General features: G+C 36.6%; 1 protein-coding gene across 3 annotated transcripts in view; it reads left to right on the forward strand.

The window, feature by feature from the left end:
* The first annotated feature begins 4,861 nt into the window (after nucleotides 1–4,861).
* Nucleotides 4,862–26,196, forward strand: part of ncam2 (neural cell adhesion molecule 2) — a 224,147-nt gene continuing 202,812 nt past the window's right edge. For all 3 annotated transcript variants that reach the window (XM_058787858.1, XM_058787859.1, XM_058787864.1), the window contains exon 1: nucleotides 4,862–5,124. In XM_058787858.1, the coding sequence (XP_058643841.1) occupies nucleotides 5,073–5,124 (52 nt within the window). In that variant the 5' untranslated portion in view covers nucleotides 4,862–5,072. The remainder of the gene's footprint in view (nucleotides 5,125–26,196) is intronic.

Raw genomic sequence — 26,196 nt, forward strand, 5'->3', positions numbered from 1 at the left:
TAAAGTGTCAAAAGAAATTCTTAGAAGGATTATGTGTGTTCAGGATGCTTCGCCTATTTGTGTGCAGTATGTGAACACATTTATGGATGGCCATATGTCTTTCAAGTTTGCGCATGGTAGTTATCACCTCTGTGACGATGTTCTTTAAATATATATAGCCATCCTTGTGTCGCTCATGATTGCCTGGTCACACTTGATTTGGCATACCTTATGTCACAAAAAGATTTTAGACCAAAAAAAAAAAAACTTAAATAGGATGAAAGATGTGTAACAGAATGATTGCAGTAATATTATTTATGTTTTATTAATATATTTATCCATATTTCTGTAAAATTCATACAGAGAAAAAAAAAAACATGGATAATAAAAAAAAAAAAAACAGAACCACATAGATCAAAATTATCATAAAATATGACGTTTACATTTATACATATAAATAGAGTTAGAATAAATATATAATATTTTGAAAAAATGTTCAGTGACATTAGTATTCTTATCTGCACATTTTCTAATTTAAATTTTTGTATTTTACTATACCAATACTTTCATTCACAAATAATATATGTCTCACGAAGCATCAGATCATTATCATTATTCCTCCTAGTTTTCCAGCCCTCCCTTACAGCCAATCACCAGCTCAGTGGCTCAGTGACGGTGTCACTGATGTCGCGCCCATGTTTCTGTTCAGTTAACACATGCTAGGATCAATGGATAGACAGTGAATGAGGCTGTAAGAAGGAGCTTTCAGCTGCAGATGCTCACTGCAGGCTTGCTAATGGCTTATTGATGAATGTGTCTCCTCTTCAGTCTCAGCTCTCTGGCTCTGTCTCTGAGCATATAGGCCGTTAGGACACGAGGCCACTGACGCCTGACGTGCTGAGAATGAGTTCAGCATTTGACAAGCAATGTGGTCTGAAACAATGCAACATGAGTTAAGAGGGCAAAATCATGATGTAGTATCACTCAAATGTCGAGAAACGGTAACAGTACTTTCTGGTTGTGGAAATTACACCAATGTGAATTTGACACCAGTTTGTTAAAAGTAATCATTTGGTTTGATATTCCACTGGAACTTGGTCTTCATTACATATTTTCTGTTTCTATTTTGTATTTTTTATGTATTTATTCATTTTAAAGTACTCAGCTAACAACTGTTGTTAGAGCATTGTCATTTTTGCTACAATTTTACATGTAATTGTGAAATTATAGACTAATTGACACAATTTTTTTTATTTTTTTTTTATGTGAAACCCTCATAGAGGTTATAAGATAAGACCAGGCAGATAGAAGGGTAAACAAAATTAATAAATAATATCTAAAAATACAATTAATAATACTAAAATTAATAATATAAATATACTAATATAAATGAGATTATTTAAAATAATATTTATAAATTAAGGTCTTACATAGCACTTTCAAAGCAAGGCTCATTGCTCTTTCTTTTCACAAAAATGGTTCTGTTTAGCACCAAAAAAAGGGTTCTGCTACTGTTACAAGCCAAAGAACCTTAATTTGGTAATACTGGTTAGTAGAATTGTAGTTAAGAGTGCATGAGGTATTTTATTTTTTATTTTAATTTTTTTTTTAAAACTCTTTTATGTTGTGTGATTCAGTGGTTCTTAATTGGTTTTGCCTTAGGACTCAGAGTTTGGACATGAAGTATACATTTTTCTCACAGTTTGTAGTTTCCTTATACATTTTCCAGTTATGAATTGTTCAAATCAAACAATATGGAAAACGTTTTTTTTCCTACGTGCCCTGAATTCCAATGGTTGTAATCCTCTTAGCAACCAATACTTCACAGAGAATAAAACCTGCTTCTTACTCAAATTTAACCTGTAAATTGCATTTAGCATTGTTTTTGCCTGCTGTTTGTGACCCTGTCAAAACCACTGAATTACTGCGTTAAATCGTGAAATTTATGAAAAAATACTTTGAGGATTTACAGTATGTAGTTACTAGGCAACTCTCTTCAACTTCTTAAAGTACATTTTATCTTAAATCAATGACTTTCGTCCACCTCTGCATTTTGGGCCGTATAGTCCAGCATGTAGGAAGTTTCTACAGCCTGTATTCTGTTTCATGATTTTATGCCTCAGGCAGGCATAGGCATAGAAAATGCTCTGAACTGGTCTGTGATACGCAGGAACCCTCAAACACAACGTCTCATTCTCCCTGAATCATTAATCTCATATCTACACTGTCTGTGTGTCTCAGCATCCTGTTTAAAGCCCCTTTTATGTGACTTGTATGCTGAGCATTTGACTGTGACAAAGTATTCATTCCACTTATAATCATTAATGATGTTATCTGGAGAGTTACAAAGTGTTGTGTCTGTCAGGGGCAGACGAGCTTGAAATTGAGAGGTTTTCCTCTTCATCATGGAGCTTTTAAGCATAATAAGCATAATAACTTCATTTGGAAAACAACTGTTGAATCTATTATGCCCAAATATGCATTTGGCTCTGTCCATTTCAATCAGTCCTTCAGGAAATGAAAGAAGTCATTCAAAATATGTTCATAGATAATTGGAATGGTTGTCATGGTGTATATTGTTATTCAGAAGGATTGCAAAAATCAAAAAGAGCCTCTCATGAACATTAATGTGATTTATTTCAGAGATCAACATTAGTTTGTCCCAATAGAAGTAGACCATGCAGCCATAAAGAACACATTCTGTCTTTTAAGTCGCCATTTGAAATTGTTCCTGTTTTATATATTCTGTTTTCCCCTCTTATTTAGGTTCTAAATAGATCACAAGACATCCATGAAACAGAATGACAAGGAGCTCAACAGATTTGCTTGAGATACATTAAATGTTTAGATCCTAAAAGGAGCATGATTATTCAGCTGACTGAACGGGACGTCAGCCTTGAGGACATTTTTCAGACATTATTACAGAGTCAAAGCTGAGTGTTATCAGTTCAGACTCAGCTGCAAACCTTGCAGTCTGGGAACTCTATGAATAAGCCTTTGTTATCAAAGTAAAATGTGACTGTTTGCACTCAACGACTTTTCTTTTTGCTAAATTCCTTCACCTGAAGTGTGATCAGGAGTTTGGCGTAAAAATCATAAAATGAGTATTCAGAAAAATAAAAAGCGCACTTGTCAGAGAAGTTTGTATGTGCATTGTGGAGAGAAAATTCTGCTTCTCAGTTTTTATGGCATAAATGACCAAACATTTCATCTACCGGAACTTGATGTTGCTGAGACCTTGTATTTTGATCTTGACATTTTTGCTGCTCTACTAACATTATATGAGTCTACAAAAATAAATTTGGATTCAACAGTTTTGAAACTGGTATTTGACAGAATTTGCTCAAATTAATGCTGTTCTTTCCAGATTTGTATGAAGTGGCTCATTGCCATGGCTCTGCTCCTCTCCGCGTTAATGCAACAGCTTTTCTCCATGACAGTGCCTGCAACATCTCCTTAGATAAACAAACATCACTAAGCTGCCGGTAAACAGAACCATAGCCATGCTTTTCCTAAACATACACTAAGCCTCTCCTCCAGAATCTCATCCTCTCTGCAGGGAGTATGTGTTATGTCAAGGTGAAATGGAGGTATTTTTAAAGTCGCATATATTTTTCTTGCCACCAATTTTTTTGTGAGAATTTATGCACTTGACGCAATGAGTAAATAAAAAAAAGCATTTATAGAAATGCAATGCAGTATGTTAAATTGGCAGGGTTTTGTGGTTTAATCTTATGATTCCAGTATCATGTTCTGACCCATGCAGAGTTATGAGTCACACCTGTCAACAGGGACCACAAAAATTGTGTTTTTACTCATTTAAAGTTCTACACCCTAATTTATCTTTATGAAAGAGGTGTTGTATTTTCCCCAACACCAAGTGGACCTTAAGGGAGCAAATGTAGCTTGATATAATGGCTCAACTAGATGTAGGTCTTTGGAGAGTTTTAGGTTACATTACGTTTCTGGAATTAGATAAATAACCTGTAAAGGGAAATGGCTCAGTGACCAAAACAGTGGAGAAAAAATTAAATAAAATGGATAGATCTAAATATCACCTTGAGCATTATTAGAAGCAAAAACAAAAGCCTTTTTGTCCAAAGGGGTTTGCATGCAATGTTACAAGTGTCCTTATTTCCTAAATATATATATAAAAAATAAACAAATATATAGAAATATTTTACAGTGTCCTTATTTCATGTTATATGTTCTTACTATAATAACAAGAAGTTATGCATTATTACATGCAAGTATTCCTAACCCAAACCCTAATCCTAAACCTAACCATATAGTACACTCTTAAAAATAAAGGTTCTTTATTGGCATCAGTGGTTCTACAAAGAACCTTTACCATCCATGGAACCTTTTCATTCCACAAAAGGTTCTTTACAGTGGAAAAGAGTTCTTTAGATTATTAAAATATTCTTGAAACTAAGAAAAATGGTTATTTTAAGAACTGTTCTCTGGGGAACCAAAACTGGTTCTTATATGGAATCGCTGTGAAAAGGTTCGTTTTGGAACCTTTATTTTTTAGAGTGTAAGTAGGCTACATGTTAATTAATATCACTCAGTACTTAAATAGGCTAACAAGGACATCTTGAAATAAAGTGTAACCGATATTTTCTTAAACATTTTAAATCATCACTTTTCCTTGTTGGACTTTTATTTTTTTGTTTGTTTTTTTAAATCACAAAAAATAATTTATATCAAGTTGAAATGGGAAAAAATAGCCTACTGATTTTTAATGTGGTTTCCATATACTTGAGCACCCCACTGTTTACGTGCAGCTGCTCAAGAATCAATAGGCTACCTATGACTGAACTGATGATGGGCATTGGTTTCTACCTGCCGCGATGCACTGCTGCTGGTAGGTTGGGCTGGTTGGGCGCATTTGAAAGAGTGCTGCATTGAGGCAGCTGCTTCCAGCTCCTCAACAGATCCCGTCTGTGGCAGACAGTGAGCGAGTGAGTGAGTGAGTAGTGAGCGAGCTCGTGCGCGCCAGCGACTGACACGCGCGGAGAGGGAGAACCAGCGTCCAGCGTCCGTTCAACTCACTTCGAGCACTGGCCGCTGTCCATCAGGACCTGCTCAAAATGATCCGGACCGTCCTCTGTTTCCTCGGATTGCTCGTCGGTGGCAGTCAAGGTATGGACGCGTGATTGTGAGAAGTGTGAGAAAATAGACTTGCTCTAAGCCAGCATTGCACTGAAGGGGTCTATCTGAATGAGGGGGACGTACGAGGAGTGGGGCGGATTTGTTGTGTGCTGCTTTGCAGTTTGAGCACGTCCCTTTGGAGAAAACATTTCTTTTGATAGATTAAGCTTACCTTTTATTAACAGTGCAAAGCCTCTCTGTTTGCACTTGTTATCGTAGACTCGTGAGAATTCTTGCAGACGGTTCTCGAGGTGGTCTGCAGGAGATGTAGTGTTTGCTAGATTGAGATATGGATTGCATTTGATCGTAATCTCAGACAAAAAAAAAAGCAACTTTTTTTCCATGTACATATACAGAACGCTTTGCATCGCAATTTACTTGGGGAAGAAATTAAAAATGACTGGTTTTGTACCTAGCTATCTATTTCTATAACACAGATAGGCTATAAGTACATGAATGATAGAAGTAGCCTACATGAAGGATATATACACATACACAGAGAAAATTGTAATTGTATTTATTTATTTTTAAAAATTTGAATAATTTCATTGAAAAATTATAGTACATGAATCAGAGTTATTTCCTTCAGCTAACCAAAATAAAGGTTGCGTTTATGGGGCATTTGTGCAGATGTCAATTATAAACACACATCAGTGGATGTATGTAGTTTAAAACACAGCTCCGGTGACCCAAGTGCGTCTTTGAACTTGAACATCAGCTGCCAAAGTCTTGTGAAGCATGTATGTATTTTAGTGGCTGGTACTTCCCACGCGACGGCAGGTGGGGGTAGAGCGCTACATATTAACCCATTTAGAAAGCGCGACCACCATCAACAAGCGCTATCGATGTGTGCCAAGACAGAAATGGAATGAACCTAGTGGGGAATCGTTGGATGGTAGAGCGTTCCTTGGATCTAAATGACGGTTAGTCTTCATCCAACTTCGGAGACCTCCCTTTTGTTTACACAATGCAGGTTTGAGTCAGCGCGAGGCTAACTGACAACCGATAAACGATGAAACTACTGTAAATTTCACTACCTACAACATTACAATTTATGAGTACATTTTCATATGGAACTTGGTATTAGCCACTAGTTTTCACAGTAAGTGCTGAAATGGCCATAAAGTGTCTTGAATTGTTTGGAGGAGTCATCCCAGTATGACTGAAGTGTGTTCAATTGATTTATTTTATTTTATTTTATTTTTTATTTTTTGTATTTATTTATTTATCGATATTTTTGGGGGGATACTGGAATGCAGGTCCAACATAACCTAAAATGAACACAACTGCGGCCTTCAAAGCGGGTTTTGAGCACAGGCTGTTGTTTCATGTACTGTTTAGGAGCAGGAAAAAAAAGTCAAAAATAAATCAATAAATAATAATAATAATAGTAAATAATAAAAAAAAAATTAAATAATGGTGAATTTTATAATACAAAAGCGCCATGTACAGTATGAAGGAACTTGAACAAATGCAATTTAAAGTTAAATATGACCAAAATTATACAAAACTGAAATTCATTTGTGTTTTGTTAAAAGTGGTGGTTCGTTAACAAATCCTTCCCAAATCCCATTTGACGAGTTTGACTACTTACCTTCCTTAAACTCTCTACAGAACAAGCAAATAGTGTTTTAGTGTATCCTGTGAACTTGTATGTCTTGCAGCTAGCGGTTGGACTTGGTAAAGGAACATCTTGCTTATGAATGAACTGGGATGCATTTGTCTTGAGTGCAGTGAATGAACCAATCATCTCAGTTGAATATTTGCTGACAGACTCAAGGCCTATTGTTCCTTCAGTTTGTTAAGTGTTGTAGAATTAAGAACGCTGTAAAAATGGCTTATGACAATCTATAATTGAAACTCTGGGCTATTATTATGTTGTCTTTTTATGTAGATTGATACAAGGATAATAAGACTTGATTCACTTAAGAAAAACAACTATTAACAAAGTCCGATTAAATCACCAGAAGTCGCAGATTTTCACAGTGTATTGGTAGTAGTTGTTCCCATTTTTCCCATTATCAGGTGCTGGATCACTTGCTGGGCCCCCCAACATTAGTCGCCGGATCTGTTGCTGCTCTTTTGCATAAATTGACTCATGCTCTCTTTTTCAAAATTAATAACCTCCGGTTGCTGTGTCACTGCCAATCACTGTCAGTGTGAACAACCCTTGAATGATTCAGTAACACTAAAGACACTTAACTTGTCTCCACCAACCTGCAGAAAGCGCCACTGAATGAATCTTTTTTTCGGTCAAAAGATTCAAATTACTGATGTTAATTAAAATCTCCATTGCTAGTTTTAATGTAATGAACATTTTTCCCTGAGCAAGGTTGTGTCAGATACTTTATTTATTAAGAACTTTATTAAGAATACATTAAGAATCTGCATGCCAACTGCTTTTAATTTGAGCTAAGTACCTCACAAGCAGTCACATTGTGATGTCACTCTTCTAGCATAACCACATCCCACTACTTTATTTATTAAGAACTTTATTAAGAATACATTAAGAATCTGCATGCCAACTGCTTTTAATTTGAGCTAAGTACCTCACAAGCAGTCACATTGTGATGTCACTCTTCTAGCATAACCACATCCCACTGAGAAGCCTTTGTTAATTAGTGCCTCTCTTGTTGTCTTAGGAAGTTTTTTTGTGACTGACAGTTGCAGTGAACCTTGGCTTGTTCATCAGTTTATCATCAGTGAAATCTCTTGATGATATAGGCTTGTTAGAGTGAGCGTGTGATGTCAGTTAAACTGTAATTTATCCTGGAATTTCTTCACGGCGCAACACCTGCCGCTTGGATGGTGCACCTCCAGGGCTGTTGCTAAAGTCTGCTGAGGCTTGGGATTTACATTTTTTTTTTTATAGCTGATAGTTTCAAAAAAGGCTGTACTGTCTTTTGACTTGCTTTTTTTGTTTGCAGGATTGTTGGATTGTCTTCAGAGAGGGAGAGCAATTTGCTGTGCTGATATCCATTAGTACTCTAGCTCTTGGCTCTCAGGTCTGTGTTATTGTAGGTTGGCTTATAGCAGTATTTGTGTGTGTGTGTGTGTGTGTGTGTGTGTCTAGCTTCACTGAAGCTCCCGGTGATAAATTGTGTGCAGTGTTGGTCTCAGAGGACATAGTCCTTCGAGGTGTTAAGTGCTATAATGAAGGGATTCCTCCAAATCTCCCAATGAATGCTAACAGTGGAGCATTAATAGATTTATGCCCTGGAATTGTACGCCATATGTGTGTGTGAATGTGTAGTGGTTTGATTAGAACGCTGTAACATCCTCTCTGAGGATATTTCTGTGGGATGTGGTTGTAAATGAGTGAAATGAAAGCATGTGTGCTTGTGGGTCAGGATTTGCCTACACCGTGGGGACCAAATGTACTCGCTGGCAGTAAAGCCTTAATTCAGCATGGCCTCCTCCATTAGGAAAACAGAATGCATACTAAATGCATACATACTAAAACAATACAAAAATGAAAGTTTAAAAATGCAGATAGCATTCTGTGAAGGGTAAGATAAGGGATAGACAATAACATTAGATAAATACAAACACAGTCAAAGTCAATGGAAGTAAAAAGGAGCCTTTCAGTGATTTAGCTGGAGTGAATCATTGTGCATTTGAGTTGTCAGCGAGTTAATGTTACCTTTTCTCAAGTGTGACAGTGTTCACTGCTTCAAAATATTAACAGTTGTTCTGGGTCTCATGGCTAATGTCTCAAATCATACTATGAAGGTTATTTTTTTGTTATTGAATTTTTTCACCAAAGAATCCTGAAAAAATTTAGTTAGTGCCCCCAAAATAGTTAGAATTATAAAACAGTGATAAGAAGAAGAAATGTTTCTCAAGCACCAAATCAGCATATTAAAATGATTTCTGAAGGATCATGTGACACTAAAGACTGGAGTAATGGCTGCTGAAAATTATTTTAGCTTTGCCATCACAGGAATAAAGTACATTATATTAAAATAGAAAACAGTTATTTAAAATTATACATTATTATTGTTTTTACAGTTCATTTATCCATGTACTTACTCCTTTGTAAGCATAAGAGAGATTTCTCCCAGCACTTTAGAATTCAAAACGTTAAAATTCTTAATGACTGCAAACTTTTGACAGGTAGTATATATTTAAATTTATAAAAAAAGAATACATTTTAAAAAAGCACTATAATTTCATGTATATTTACTTTGTTTTAAAGACATTATCTGGAAATTGTAAATTAAATGTGTATTATTTTTCCTGTCCACTAAAGTAATGTTAGATGTATAAAATTTACTTTGTACAATAAATATAGTTCCAAAGCAGTAACCTTTGACAGATTAACCCTAACATTATCCTGCTTTAGAAAACCTACCAGCTCTTTATTTTATTTTATTTGAACAATTATTGTTGTCCATTTAGAACACATTGAAACATAGTGCATTTAGACACCTAAACAACTTATAGGAAGGCCTATATATACATTAATAGATCTTGTGATATTTTTACACTGTCAATAACACAATCACTATTGGGAATTCTTAAGATATTCCTGCTGATAATTCAAATGACAGGAATCCTCTTTTCTTTGCATGCACTCTCAAAGACAATTACAGGGTTCTGCAGTATTGTGTATCACCAGTTCTGGCAAACTTGTAAATTACAGTGTTGCTCTTAGCCCTCCTGTGGTTCAGAGGATGACATATCTAAAATGCTGCCATTTCTCTTTACATTCTTCCAGCCATGTTGTCTGTGTTTTTATACTATGTAACAGAGCTTGGAGCATGCTATAAAAAGACTAAAACACTAAGCTGTTCTTATAAGAACACGCTGGTGTGTGACTTCTCTTGGTGCAGAAATTGATCGTATTATGCGATTAATTGAGTGAATAGAGTGCCACACAAGCTCGTATGGAAATGGAATTGCCCCCCACGGGAGTTCTATATGAAAATCAATTTAAAAAGTATTAAGAGTCAGCATGCCGCTCCATAGAATAGAGTGCAATTTCACTGTTAGTGAAATGACGTTCATTTTAATGGGCGTTCTCTCTCGATTGTTCTATAGATACCCATCAGTACTCCATCCTAATAAAACTAGTGCTTTCATCTCGTGCCATTTTCAACTATGATTATGATGGTTTAAACATAAAGCGTGGTTCAGCTTTTGCTCTCTTGATTATTTATACCAATGTTATTGTTTACTGTATGAATGCTGTTTTATTTGAAATGCCCAAATTCAAACTCACACCTCTTACAAAGTAGTTTGCTTCTGTTTAAATATTCAGATGTAGTGAACTTATGAAATATGGCATTTCAGTCAGTTTTTGCAGGTGTGAGATTGCAGCCGTATTGATCTGGTAAGCCAGTGATCATTTGATGATCTAGCTTTATGGACGTGGTAAAATAGTCCACTATTGTGCTTTGCGCAATGTTTTCTACATCTGTAACATTGAGTGAGTCTGAATCTAAGACCACCAGTGCATTTAAGAAATGGCTTGGTTCTCAGACTTGGGCATTTTGGAGATAATTGGTTCTAGTGGTCAGATACGAGAGTAAAGAGACTCTGGAGAGCCGTCTGCCGTTTTTTCCCCAGCGGCACAGTGCTGGCAGCAAACACCCTCTTCACAAGTGTACACCACATTTAGATTAGAGGACAGTGATGAACTGAGACCATAAAAAGTTAGAGAATAAAAATGAGCATAGGCCGTGCAAGGCTGTAAGGCTTAAGTCTCATATATCCATATCCTTAACTACTACGAGAGTGTTACACTATGTGACAGTTAAACCAATTCAAACAACCAGCAGGCTGCATCATATGTTTTGAAGGATTATGACTAAAGACAAGCAAAGGAGGAATTTTTTTGTTTGTTTTGAAATGTGGTGTCAATGTGAAATTGAGAAATTTTGGTTGATGTGATCTGCTTTCAGTGCTCCTTAAAGTTGACATGGATTTATTTATTTATTTATTTATTTTTAAATACATCTTATTGGTTTTATTGTGAAGAATTTATCCATGCATGTTTTTTTTTTTTAGATTGTAATTTTCAATCAAAATGTCATAATTCAACATTTTGTCCACTATCCAATCATTTTGTCTGCTTAAACTCTACCTCTTTCTTAATTGACTGCAAGCTCGCATTCAGATATGCCTCCATCCAATCAACAACTGATGGATTGGAGTCCCTGCCCTGCATTTTTTATTTTTTTTATTTTTCAGTAATCAGTTTTACTCAAATGTACATGGCAATACAGAAGTAAAAAAATTGTCACTATTTCTTTTACATCCTGACTTTAAATACGGGAACAAATATTATTACTGGATGCATTCTCCTTAGGAAATAGTGCACTTCATCTGACCTTTTTTTTCTACAGATTCTGTGATGAATGAAACTAAAAATTATTATGTAAATGGTTCAAAATTGAAATACGTTTTGGGAAGTTGAGATAACCTGAGGTGTGACACCTGTTGTGAGTGCTATGTTAATTCTTTTAATGCTAATTCAAAACTTGTATGAGTTCATATTATTTGAAAAAAAAAAAAAAAAACTACAAGGAACATTTTGTACTTTTAATAAGTCATTTGTCAAACCGCAGGACCATTTAAAATTGACAAAAGGCAAAAAAATTTGAAAATGGTAAAAATTCTAAAGAAATGGTGAGTCAGTGTGTCAGTGTCATTTTGTGCAGACATTTAAGCATGTTTTAAAAAACATATGTATTAAATAAATCTGGCCTCCAACCACATGTCTGCTTTGAACCTGTAGTGTTAGGATTCATTTTCTGCAATAGAATGGCTTTGTGGTAAGTGTGTTCAGCAATCAGCTTGCATTATCCCCCTGAAACTCAAAAGCACTGCTTAACCTTTTTAAGAGGTGCCAGTCGATCTCCTGGAACAGCGAGTGAGTGATAGAGGGAGAAAGACCAGCAGAATTGAATGAAAAGAACGTGCGAGTTATGAAAATACGTCTACTGAAATGTTGTACAATGAGCTCAGCTACCTTGGGACAATGTTCTGGGCTGCTATGGCTTATGGCTCCAAACAATGGCAATAATGAGGACCGTTGGGAGGATTTTTAACCGCTCCCATATCAACCAGCAACCGACCATTACTGCTAAGCATAATACAGCTTGGGTTGCTGTAAATGATGCATACGTATTGCTGGAAAAGCTTGACTCCGATTCAGTCACACTCTATAGGTTACTTCATATAAATTATATTCTCCCCTGAAGTCATTGTGAAATGAAATATGTTTAGCTTCAAACAGAGATATGCCGAGGACATTATCAGGGCTATTTTATCCCTATGCGCTCTCAAACTCTCCGTGTAATTATAACCAGAGTCAGGTCTGTGTGCGCCTTCAGTGATAATGCAGTTTGACATTGGAAAGTGACCTTTAAACATATTTGTGTGGCCCTGAATTTAAGAACTGCTGCAGCGACATGCGAGACGAACATCGATAGCTGCTTTTAAGGAGTAAATATGATATGTATTTCCAGGGTGAAGTAAATGAATGATTAAAGCTCTGTTTGGCCCTGCTGCCACAGTACCACCGAAGAACATTTCATCACTGTGATGAAAGCTTTCATGGCCAGCCACTGTCTGTGCAGTGCCGCACACGGAGGATCATTATTTAAAGCACAGATAAGTCGTATCATGTGACAGTTGTTGCTTTAATGATTAATGTAGCCACAGATCAGTGTGTCTGTGGGAATAGGGCTGCTTTTCGTAATGTTAAATGCGTTTCTGAGTGCGCTATGTAGAGCTTGACGATGTTTATCTGATGGGTGTTTTTTTGGCAGTTGCTTTGATTCTCATGGGCTTCTCACTGTTGTACAGTGCTACTTAACAGCTTTTGGTAATCGTTTTCATTATTTGCAGTGTGATGTGTGGAAATGCTAACTTGAGATATGGAATCATTATATTGATTATAAATCTTTGCGTACAGTGTCTTTTTTTCAAGATACACACGGTTCCTTGGCAGGTTTGATACACAGTGCTGTTAGCTGTAAGAACAGGTGTCATTTGCTACACTCCATTTTGTTTCCATCATTTTATGGATGCCAAGGCAGAGAAATTGTTGAAGCCAATAGAGTCAAGTCAGATTTATTTGTTTAGCACTTTTCACAAAACACATTGTTTCACAGCAGCTTTACTGTTAACTCTATGCCTGTAATGCATTGTTTTTCAAATGCATGTTAAAGGGTTAGTTTACCCAAAAATGAAAATTCTGTCATTAATTACTCGTTCCACCCGTAAGACCCTACAGGTATATGGTACTACACACATACATTTTTGGGTGCAGATCAAAACACGCGCATCTCCATAATGGAGGCAGAGGGCGACTCGGGGGAGAAGAATTGTTGAATTACATAGTTATTTGAGTTTTTTGTGCACAAAAAGTATTCTCATAGCTTCATAAAATTACGGTTGAACTACTGATGTCACATGGACTATATGTCCTTGGTACCCTTCTTTGCCTTGAACGTGGTAGGACCTTTGCTGTCTATGAAGGGTCAGAGAGGTTCAGGTTCAATTCAAGTCAAGTCACTATTATTTGTATAGCGCTTTTAACAATGCAAATTGTGTCAAAGCAGCTTTACATCAGCTTTACAGTATTTAGATGGGGAAATAGTGTGTCGAAATTAGTGTCATTCTCCTCTGGCCAAACAAAATCAGCAGTTTATATCTAGGCTGCAGCAGAGTCAGCTTGTGCAAAGGACTCATCTGGTTCCTGTGGTCTCGTCCCGATGGCCGTCTAGGAGACAGGGTCTTCACTGGGGATCAGTCTCTGGGGCTCATCTAGTTGTTCTGGTCTCCACTGAGGTTCAGGGTTGTAGAGGTCATCTCTAGGTGCTGATCCACCATCTGATCTGGATACGGACTGGATCCGAGTGGCTGCAGTGACAATCTGATCTGGATATGGACTGGATCGGGTGGCTACGGTGACCTCGGAATAAGAAAGAAACAGACTAATATTAGAGTAGATGCCATTCTTCTAACGATGTAACAAGTACATCGGGTGTTTTGGGAAGTGTTCCCAGTTCCGGTTGACCTAATTAATGCAGCCTAACAATCTTTTAACGGATTTGAATTATAGAAATGCGAGAGTGTATTATGTGTAAGCCAGGTTAAAAAGATGGGTCTTTAATCTAGATTTAAACTGACAGAGTGTGTCTGCTTCCCGAACAGTGTTAGGTAGATTGTTCCAGAGTTTGGGCGCTAAATAGGAAAACGATCTCCAGCCCGCAGTTGATTTTGATATTCTAGGTATTATCAAATGGCCAGAGTTTTGAGATCGCAGCGGACATGAAGGACTATAATGTGATAAGAGCTCACTCAAATACTGAGGTGCCAAACCATTCAGGGCCTTATAAGTAATTAGCAAGATCTTAAAATGTATACAATGTTTAATAGGGAGCCAGTGCAGTGTTCACAGAACCGGGCTAATGTTGTCATGCTTCCTGCCTGGTTCTAGTAAGAACTCTAGCTGCTGCGTTTTGCATTTAGGTTCAGGGTTCAGGTTCACTTTATTTGTACCCATAGGTAGACTAGGTTTGCAGTGTTATAAGTTCTCACATCTTTCACATTTTACATTAAACAACATGTATGATAAAAGTGCTTTAAAGTTCCCAGCATTACTAAAATGAGAGCTCTCGGATTTCATCAAAAATATCTTAATTTGTATTCCGAAGATTAACGAAGGTCTTTCTGGTTTGGAACGACATTTAAGAGTAATTAATGATTGAATTTTCATTTCTGAGTTAACTATCCCTTTAATATACAGCGATGAGCCATTGCACTATAACTACCTGTCTAATAACCTGTGGGACCTCCTTTAGCCCACAAAACAGTGGCCACACGTCAAGGCATTGATTCTCCTGGGGTATCTGATACCATAATGTCAACAGCAGGTCCTCCAGTTCCTTGTGGGGTGGTGGTGATGTAGCGCAAACCTGCTTTTTGATTGAGTTCATGTCAGGTGAATTTGGAAGCCAAGGCATTAACAGAAATTCACCATCATGTTCCTCAAACCACTCCTTGACGATTCTTTCAGTGTGGCAGAATTTGAAATCTGGAGCCTTTGCATTGAAATCGAACAGCATCCAGCATGACCAACAAGCCATAACAGAGTTTCAACCACTGACTTTATTTAATTGTAAAGAAGGATTTTGCATGTAGGGCTGGTTATTGATACTTATTGAATTGTTTGTGAGTCACAAGCTCTTGATTTGATTTGGGTATATTTCAAATTTTTATTGCCATTTTTCTAAAATATGAAAGAAATGATCTCTTTACCAGTGCTCTAATTCATACAAGGCCAGAGCAGTGTTTCAGACTGATTCAGAATGATAACACTACCTATTGAAAGTAATTTGTTTTGAGAATCAGGTTACTCTGGTTGCATTGTTTGATGTTAAAGGGTTTTTTTTGGATTTTAGGAATCGCTATCCTGATAGTTGTAATGACAATTATTTGGACAGTAGATAGCCTAATTTTTACCCAGCTCCAATTGTGGCCCCAACTTATGAAAGAGAACTTTTAGCTATATGACTGGGTACATTTTCGTTCTTATCTTAATTGTATTGATTAATTGCTGATGTTCCAGTTTTAGCAGTCTTTCTCTGTTTTTTGCCATGGCAAAGTAAAAAAAAAAAAAAAAGTAATATTAGAAGATTTGAGGAAATTCAGAGCTGATCTCTCTGATATTTTAATGACATGCCAGTAAATTACTTTTACTGGCATGGGTGTTTAAATTACTTTGACACCCATGCAGGGCTCTACGCTTACTTTTCTTTTTAGGAGCGCTTGTGCTCCTAATTTAAAAAAATTAGGAGCACGGTCAAAAATTTAAGAGCACCTTCTAATCAAAAATGAAAGTGATTTACAGGGAATTTTGTTTTTACCTTTGTAATTTTTCTAACTTTATTAAATGTATATAGTCTTTTATTTATCAAATTCAAAAAATATATATATATCAGTGGGGATTTCTTTAAGACTGCAAGGGAAGCTCGGCTTCCCCTATAATGTCAAAAAATTAATGGTCAAATATGTACTATTGTGTTAACATTTTATTTACTAAAAATGCGTTAGAACACGTTCATCTCGAAGACGAGTTCGTTCAGAATCAGCTACATATAGCAGGTCGACTGACTCGATTTCCTTCTCATACATCCCAGTAGCTTACCTCCGTGAAGTTGGCCCCCCACCCATCACAAAACGTCGCAAAAATAGTCTCAGTCGTTTGTGCTCCGTTTGTGCTGGTTTGTGCTGTAAAAATTTTCGTTTGTGCTGCTTTGGTTTGTTAGATATAAAATATTTATTTAAAGGTCATTCTCAGGTCACTCAGCCCCCACATGCTCCAAATTCACCCCGAATAGTCTCGTTTGTTTGTGCTTCGTTTGTGCCGGTAAAAGTTTCGTTTGTGCTGCTTTGGTTTTTTAATTATTAGACATTGAATTATAGGCGATGACGTCACCAGCCCCCCACATGCTCCAAAATCACCAAAAATAGTCTCAATCGTTAGTGCTTCGTTTGTGCCGTAACAATTTTCGTTTGTGCTGCTTCAGTTTTTAAAACATTAGACATTGAATTTTACGGTCGATGACGTCACCAGCCCCCCACACGCTCCAAATTCTCCCAAAATACTCCTGTTTGTTTGTGCTCCGTTTGTGCTGGTTTGTGCCGTAAAAAAATCGTTTGTGCTGCTTTGGTTTTTTTAGATATTAAAATAATATTTAAAGGTCATTCTCAGGTCACTCAGCCCCCCGCATGCTCCAAATTCACCCCGAATAGTCTCGTTTGTTTGTGCTTCGTTTGTACTGGTTTGTGCCGGTAAAAGTTTCGTTTGTGCTGCTTTTTACATAAAGCTACAACTTGATGGCGCTCGTGCACAAAACCATTTTAAGTGAGAGAAAGTGACAGAAAAAGAGTCCGACAGCAGATGAATATTGAGATGCTTTTAATAAACACCACAACGACTACAAAAAAACAGTGATGAAGAGTTGTTGTTCTATTAAAACATCACTAGAATCCAACAATTTGGTAAGAAATTGAATAAACGAGGAACCCAAAATAAAATGCTAAATAAAAGCAAAATAAAAAGCAGCACAAACGAAACTTTTACCGGCACAAACCAGTACAAACGAAGCACAAACAAACGAGACTATTCGGGGTGAATTTGGAGCATGCGGGGGGCTGAGTGACCTGAGAATGACCTTTAAATATTATTTTAATATCTAAAAAAACCAAAGCAGCACAAACGATTTTTTTACGGCACAAACCAGCACAAACGAAGCACTAACGATTGAGACTATTTTTGGTGATTTTGGAGCATGTGGGGGGCTGGTGACGTCATCGCCTATAATTCAATGTCTAATAATTAAAAAACCAAAGCAGCACAAACGAAACTTTTACCGGCACAAACGAAGCACAAACAAACGAGACTATTCGGGTGAATTTGGAGCATGGGGACTGAGTGACCTGAGAATGACCTTTAAATAAATATTTTATATCTAACAAACCAAAGCAGCACAAACGAAACTTTTTACAGCACAAACCAGCACAAACGGAGCACAAACGACTATTTTTGCGACGTTTTGTGATGGGTGGGGGGCCAACTTCACGGAGGTCAGTAACCTTCAGTGTATTTCCCTGTTGAAGCCGAGCGTCCATTGGCTTCAAAGGGGCTGCTTTGAACAGTTTTTTTCAGTGCTTTGAAACTAGATGGTCATTGGATAAATGCTGCGATTATGTCCCGCCCACGGACGCTCAGCGTCTCTGGGGGTGAATGGAGGAGTGGGCGTGCCTGGACTCCGGGCTTCTGCGTGATGATTGGACGGTCTGTATCTCCTTTTGATTGACAGCGATTTTTTACTATAAAAAGTCGCTGATGCTGAAGCTATTGGAGCTCAGTCCCATCGCGGCTTTGCACTTGGTTCTTATCAATCATTATATATATTTTTTTATTCATTTATAATGTTATGTTTTAATATACATGCTGCTAACTCGGAAATTTCAAGATATGCGAGCAAAAAATGCTCCTGACACTTTGGCAATATGACACGAGAAAGAGTGCCGTTTTTGTTTCGTTTGTGGTCGAATCCAGATCCGCGTTGTCTTGGGAGAATCACTGATTCACTGAGCCATTCATAAAACAGTCATTTGATTCGCTCCTGAAGGATTCAGCCGTTTTGAAAGAATCAGTGATTCAATGACGAACTTCTGCCGCCTGCTGGCCGTTTTTAGGTTTCCCGTCTAAAAGTAGGCATATTACATTATTTTCCAACATATTTCTATATTCAGAATTTAGTATTTAAAACATTAATCTCATAACATTATTTATGCAATTATAAATACAGTCTAAATGAATAAATGCCACATCTAAATGTCACTTCATGCAGTTTCTGTGCAGTGCTAAGATGAGTTTTGTTTAGATCATTTCATGGATAACAATAGCTAGTCATTCATTCACATTAAGTGTTCAGAGAATAATATTGTCTGTTTTCACTTACATCTATTTATTTATTAAATTTTGATTCATTTTGTAGAATTGAATTATAAATTAAGCTGGTATAGTATCGTAAGACATTTTTATGGTATCATGACAACCCTATTATACAACACATTCCTTGTTTCAGTTTAACCTAGTTCCCACATTTCCTCCGTTGAGTTTTTTTTTTTTTAGATTGTTTGTTCATTCATTCATACAGTAGGCTAGGCTATCGTCACTGGAAAATACACCTAGTTGGTACGACAGGGTCACAGAGCATTTTCTTGAAAAGGAACATAGGGCAGGATTTACGTATAAATAAATGGACAATTTTTATGATGTAGGCCGAAAATGAGCTTCCCCTCTTTGAAAGACCAGCAGCCGCCACTGATATATATATATATATATATAAGCTTTTTAACATTTCTAATTAAAAAAATCAGAATAAAAAGTAGAATAAGTAGAATAAGAATAAATTACCAATCAAATGAAATCAGTATTTAAGAAATAAATTTGTACTACAGAGGTGGCACAGAAGAACACACAAGTGGCATGTATGTGTATTTTCAGATGTTTAATGAGGCTCAGAGGCGGCATGAGTGCAATGAAATTCATAAATTCATGTTGAGGTTAATGTTTTAAATATAAAATTTTGAATATAGAAATATTAAATGATTTAAATAACAGAAAAGATACTTTACAAATTAAACTAAAACTGCCAGCAGGTGGCAGAAAGTCACTGATTTTATCACTGAATCATTCATTTATTTGATTCGTTTGAACGGCTGATTCATTCAAAGTACGTGACTGTATTTATGAACTGGTAATTGAATCATTGACTCATTATATTCGTTTAAAAACGCAGTTCATTCATGAATGAAACACCGCTGCGCTTTATTGGTGATGCGCAGCGGCTCAGCTGTTACTTTGTTTGAAACAATTTTTGTTGACGAAATAGAGCAAAATAAGGCAACAGTGTTATAGTCAGACAATATAAGTCACTGAATATTAACTTCTTGTTTAATGAACTGTTGTATTAAATCGGTATCACATTTGCAAACTCCCTTATTAATCATTAAAAGCTGTCACTCATCTTAGTTCATCGCGATCTCACAAAACTGCATTATAATCAACAAAGCTCCTTACACTGCACAGTGAATCTCTTATTTACACCCTGTCTACACTTTGTTTGTTATAATGATAGGTCTGTGATACATTACTCGACGCTGCGAAAACACGTTGTAAGTAGCCTACGTTAGAAACCTTTGAAGCTCCCTAAGTGCAAACACTAATATGCTGATCGGGTCAGTCGCACAGGCGCTCCTAAATATTTTTCCATAGTCGCACGCAGTATAGGTTTCAATGGCAAATGCGACTGAAATGGTCGCACTGTAGAGCCCTGCCATGGTTTTAAATCTACCTGGTCTCATGGCATTTACGTACATGGGTGCACTTTTTAGCGTGACATGAAATACGTAGCAATAAGTACATATCACTGCAGTTTCCAAAATAAATGAACACTTTCACACAAATTTACAGAGTTGCGATTAATAAAGCGTAATTACTTGAAGAATATCATGCTATGACTTCAAAACAATATTAATATGCTGGGAGATTTGAAAACTGATGCTTTTGAACGTTAGCATCGCACACATTCAGCTTCATATCTATGGGTTTTCATAGATGATATGTTTGTTCAGTAGCTGACGGAGTACGGAGACGGACTTAGGAGACGAGAAGCACCGATTCAAATCCCGTGTAACTATGGTTCAACAAAGCAGTTAAAATCTGCATAAATGGAAGTTCAAATGGCACAGTTGCATCAGCTAATACATTTTTATATCAGTTTTGCATTTGTTAACACTATCGGGTAGGTTTAGGGCTGGATTTGGTGTAGGGCATATTTCCAACACGATAGAGCATTAACTTTTAGCGACAGTCCCCGGATATTTGAATTCTGAACCGCCGCAATACGTATCTGAAGCAACGTAATAAAAAAAACAGCAATATGTGCCAATATCTACATAATAAAAACGTGCCAGGGTTCACATATTGAACCTGTGTTTTAGTGCCACTCAGTGGACATTTCTATTTGAAACTGCGGCGAAACGTGCAGCAAGGTACGTAAAACAGTGTCGCACAAAAAGTGCGCAGAGGTACGTATTTTTATGAGACCAGGTTGTTTTAAATTAAATAAGTGTGGACAGCCTTTATATGCTTGTGCAGTGTGTGTGTGTGTGTGTGTGTGTGTGTGTGTGTGTGTGTGTGTCCATACAGACTGAAAGTTTGGCACCAGGGATTTCTCCTCATTAACAATGGATCTGGACAGACCTGGTTCATTACACAGGCTGTGTAAAGAGTAAGAGGTATCTGATGGCATTTTTTTTCTTCCTCCTGTCCACTCTCTCTCCCTTTTTCCTTCTCTTTATCTCCTCAAGTGCAAATGCCTCAACTGAATCAATGCCGGTAGATCCCTCTTTAATTAAATCTACAAAGTGAGCAACAAGATGATATTTGCTTTCTAAAATGTAGCAGAATCTCAAAGACCCAGCTCTACAAAACTCCACAACAGAGCCTGAGCACTGGCTTTGTGTCTGTGTGGCTGTGACAGACGCCATACTGGGTGGAAAACTAGCGTTGTTTTCACGTTGCCAAGCCTGATGGCTCAATTCAAAGTCAGCTGTAGTAAGTGATTTATGGCTTGGTTTTAATCAGCCTGCTGAAAATGCAATTAGAAAGGGTTCCCACTGTGTGCAAATGAGCCGTCCCAAAGCCACTCGAGGACGCACGCTGTTAATTAGCCGGGTAGGGCACCTGTTAGCGCTCTGTGCTGGCCAGCGCAGAGAAGAAGAGAAGGGTCACGCGGCCACAGGGAATGAGGGAAGTGGTTACCCGGGGGTGCGAGAGTGTGGCAAGGGTAAGGCACTTGTTAGTGAACTAGGCTGGACCGAGAAGAAGATGACAGCTCTGGAATAAGGTGGTGGATGTGGAGAGAAAGGCCACTGGTAGGATCGTTGCTTGAGATATCAGTGATGGAAGATGTGCAATGGCAGAAATAAATTGGAGCACTCGTGATCTTTAAGAGCAGGAGGGTGCTTGTTAGTGAGCCACAGGAGGCTTTGCTGTTAGAATGGATCAAAACAGCACAGAAAGGGAGGGAGCGGTGATATGGTGAGATTAGCAGGTGTCAAATGTGTGAGAGAAAGTCTGGTGGAAATTGGAAGGTTGTCAACGGTAAGGTGAATAAGAGTTAGTTAGGAGGAGGAAGTGTGAATGAGATGTGCATGGTGTCAGGCTAAGCCAGGAAATGTGTGGTTACCAAGGTAAAGTAAGGCAATGTATCAATTGGTTTTACTTTAAGAGCAACAATTTAGTTTGAACATCAAGTAGAGATTAACTTTTTTTCTCTAAATAAATTTGAAAAAGTAAATTGTTTTGTATGCTACATTTTGAATTACAGTATAACGTACAGCGTTAATAAATGGATATTCATTTCGAGAATTATTTTCGAGATCTTCAAAACAAATAGATATTTTTAATGAAACCTGAGAGATTTTTGTCATTCCATTGAATGTCCAGGTAACTTCAAATATCTAATTTAAAACAATGTAATTTAAATGTAAAATGACAGCAAAGGTAAAAGGGAAGGGAAATGGTATCCAATGTACAATATATCCAATATTTTAGCTGATATGCAATATTGATAATTAATGGTTGATAACTTTATAGTTGCATAATATTGTTCATCTCTAATATTAAGTGGCATCCAAGCATTGTCTGTACCAGAACCATCTTAAAGGGATAGTTCACCCAAAAATGAAAATTCTGTCATCATTTACTCACCCTCAAGTAGTTCCAGATGAATTTCTTTGTTCTGCCGAACACAAAGGAAGATATTTTGAAGAAAGTTTGTAACCAGGCTGTTTTGGGGCACCATTGACTTCCATAGTAGGAAAAAAAAATAAAAAATACTCTGGAAGTCAATGGTGCCCCAGACCTGCTCTGTTTCCCACATTCTTCGGAATATCTTCCTTTGAGTTCAGCAGAACAAAGACATTCATACAGGTTTGGAATAGGGCTGTGGTGATTCGTTGATTTTAGTCGACTAGTCGATTTTTAAAAATCATCGACTTCATTTTGCTCGTGTCGACTAACCGGCAAAATACCAGAAGTGGCGCATTTCACAGACGAGAATCCATAATTAAGCATTCACAAAAGCTATGATTTAATAAAATAATTATATGCGATGCATTTCTAATACAGTATGTGCGCTTTAATTATTTTTTAATTATTTACATGCGTGTAGGTTATGTACGTGCGTCACACAGCGACTCCATTCACAGTAGTTCCACAGAAACTGTTATCATTTACATGTGTGGAGCGTCTCAAACTCCATCTCTGCATGTTGTTGTGAGTTTGGGTTTATTAATGTTCATCTGGGAACGCAACGTGCGCAATTTCATCAGATTAGTAAGGGAAATAATTTACAAATCCACACAAACACAGGAGAATACATCGATTTCAAAATAAAAGCTCAAACCCTTACTCTGAGTTTACAGGCTTTGATGTCCACATATTCATTTAACTACAGTGGCTATAGCATTTCTGTCCTAAAGAAATGGCCAAATATTAAATATTAAGTGGACATTTAAATTACATGGTTCTTGGTCAATATTAAACAAGGATTAGATCGCGCAGTAATGTGTAAAAATAATCATCAGGCCGTTGGCGCCCCCTGGAGGCCTTTGTTGTTATGCGTAATGCACATAGCTCTATTGTTTATAATACTTTATGTATTTTAACAGTTTTGTTCAATAAAACCATATGATTTCTTGCTTTTGATACTTTATTAGAACTAATTATTATTGCATCATTGCTATTATATATGCATTTCAAGTCATTTTAAAAGCTATTGTTCACTTACATCTATTTTTATTACCACAAAAAAAAAAAAAAAAATATATATATATATATATATATATATATATATATATATATATATATATATATAATATTATAATATAATTATATTATAATTATAGGGCCCTATGAAATCCGTTTTATTTCCAGATTCAGTTTTTTCCATTTTCATTTTTATACTCTTTCTTTTAATAATCAAAAGCATCTCCAATTAATTGATTTTATATATAAAAAAAGTATTTTTGTATTTTTATTTATTTTTATTTATTCTTTTTTTTTTCAGAAATACTGCACACTTACATTTTTCACCTAAATAAATTCTGATAAACAATATTTCTGGTAAATACTCCTTTAAAAAGTGTTTTTGATTATAATTGTATTAGTAGTAGACTAGAAAATGGATATGTTGTCATTCTTACACTATAATACTGAACTTTGATTTCAGTGATTTGGACTGAGAGAGACACTTGCTTCTTGCACTCAGTTGCATTTTACTTTTGCTTTAAAAAATGATTTAATAGAAAGTTGGATTTCATTTGGTTTAATAAAATATTCTTAAGTAAAATTGTTGATTTTTTAATGGGAAATTAATTGTTTAGATTAACCGATTAATCGACAAATTAGTCGAGAGATTGATCTAAATAAAAATAGTCGTTAGTGGCAGCCCTAGTTTGGAACTACTTGATGGTGAGTAAATTATGACAGAATTTTCATTTTTGGGTGAACTATCCGTTTAATATCAAACATTGCAATTTATTATGATTTTTTTATATATTTTTTTTTTAATTAAACCTATAATTTACAATTCAAAACATGTTGTTGCCACGAGGCTATATTTACCCTAGAATATTATATGTTCTTGCTGATCTGCCTGATTTAGATATAGCCTCAACCAAGTGCCAGATGAAAATACCATAGAATATGATTTGATGGGTTGCTTTTGAGCCAATGCCAAAAGATATGGGATGCGTTGTCTCCTCTTTTCCTGTTTTAATGAAGTTGATAAGCATATTTAATTTTGTTATCCTAACTATATGCACAACCATATTACTACATTGTTTTCCCCTATTGTCTTTGCCTCTAACATAACTGATCAATTGTGGGCACAGTTTTTGTGTGTGCTTTCTTTGCTTATCATGTGTTAAACTCAACCTATGTCCCTGTGTTATTCTTCCTTATAACTCAATAAATACATTAAAGAGAGGAGAATGCTCTAGCTCTCTGTTTGCCTTGCAGGTCCAGCCATATTTTCCTTTGTAAGCTCTGTCTATTGAGACTGTCAATTACCAGCGTATGTAACAGAGCGTTTTTTTTTTTTTTTACACTGATAATCTCATGCTTTTAAACTATCATTCCCTCATGATGGGTAAGAAGAGAATCAAGACAGAAAGGAAGAAATAGAAATACCAGAGCAAGCCACAGATGGTTATGCTTGTCAGATCGATGCAAGATGAAAGGATTATACCACTACTCATTTAGTTGCGTGTTATAGGACACAGCTCAGAGAAGAACCCACTTCGTTAGTTTCTTCTGCCTCTAGTTAAAGTGGGTCTGATATTAAATATTCAGGAGGTACTAATGGGAGTGCACTAATGAGCTGACTTGAACACTGAGGTCACAATTTGGGTTGACTGTGATCTAGACAGATGCCTGGAATACCACCTATAGAAATGTCTATTTAATTCTCACACACACATACACACACACTCACACACACACATATATGTATGTATGTACGTAAGATAGGACAATACTTGGCCGAGATACAACTATTTGAAAATCTTGAATCTGAGGGAGCAAAAAAATCCAAATACTGAGAAAACCGCCTTTAAAGTTGTCCAAATGAATTTCTTAGCAATGCATACTACTAATAAAAAATTAAGTGTTGTAGCGTCTGCGTAGGCTCATTGATGGTTTATTACACTTTGTTTTAAGAGACCCTTTTAGCCTGTTGACATTTGCATATAAATTACGGACCTGGCCTCACCGTCTACATTTATATGGGTGCTAAATTGCCAATGGTTTTTCCCCACTATCAAAAAGATGCTAGATAGATCACCTCTCTGGTCTCCCTATCAAACTTCAAACACATTCCGAAGAGGAGTGAATTTTTACTATGCTTTGAAGTAAAACTGCACCAACTCTCCTGACCAGTAATAAAAATGCAACTGGGACATAAACGGAGACAAAGAAAGTTTCTCGCGCTAAAAATTCATGCCTCTGATTGGCCACTCCACCCAAAAGGTGGGTGCGGCTATGAACAATCAAAAGTTCCTAACTCAGACTAATCATCGATTAAAACTCTTCTTCTTGAGATGGACACGCTCCAAAAAACTCTCCTCTTGAGTTTAACCTTCTGGCAGTTTTACCTTCAAGTAACTTTGTGGACTCGCTGTGGACTTCCCTATCTTCAGAAGGACCAGAGGAAATTCCTCAGCTCAATCCTAAAGAAATCATCAAGAACCTCTTGTCTACCGCATCAGGACTCTTATTCAGCAACAAAACCAATGCAAATAACCGTTTACAACTAATTAGATGCGTGTTTAAGTTTGAACCCCTTTTAAGGTGAATTTTGATTCTCTGATGATTCTCATTAGGTTGCGCTTAATTGATCTGAAATACTGCCATTCTTTTGCTCTTCTCTCTCTCTTCCTTACTTTCCTTCATTCTGTATA

This window comes from Onychostoma macrolepis, chromosome 09 (assembly GCF_012432095.1).
Source record: "Onychostoma macrolepis isolate SWU-2019 chromosome 09, ASM1243209v1, whole genome shotgun sequence".
Taxonomy (NCBI): Eukaryota; Metazoa; Chordata; class Actinopteri; order Cypriniformes; family Cyprinidae; genus Onychostoma; species Onychostoma macrolepis.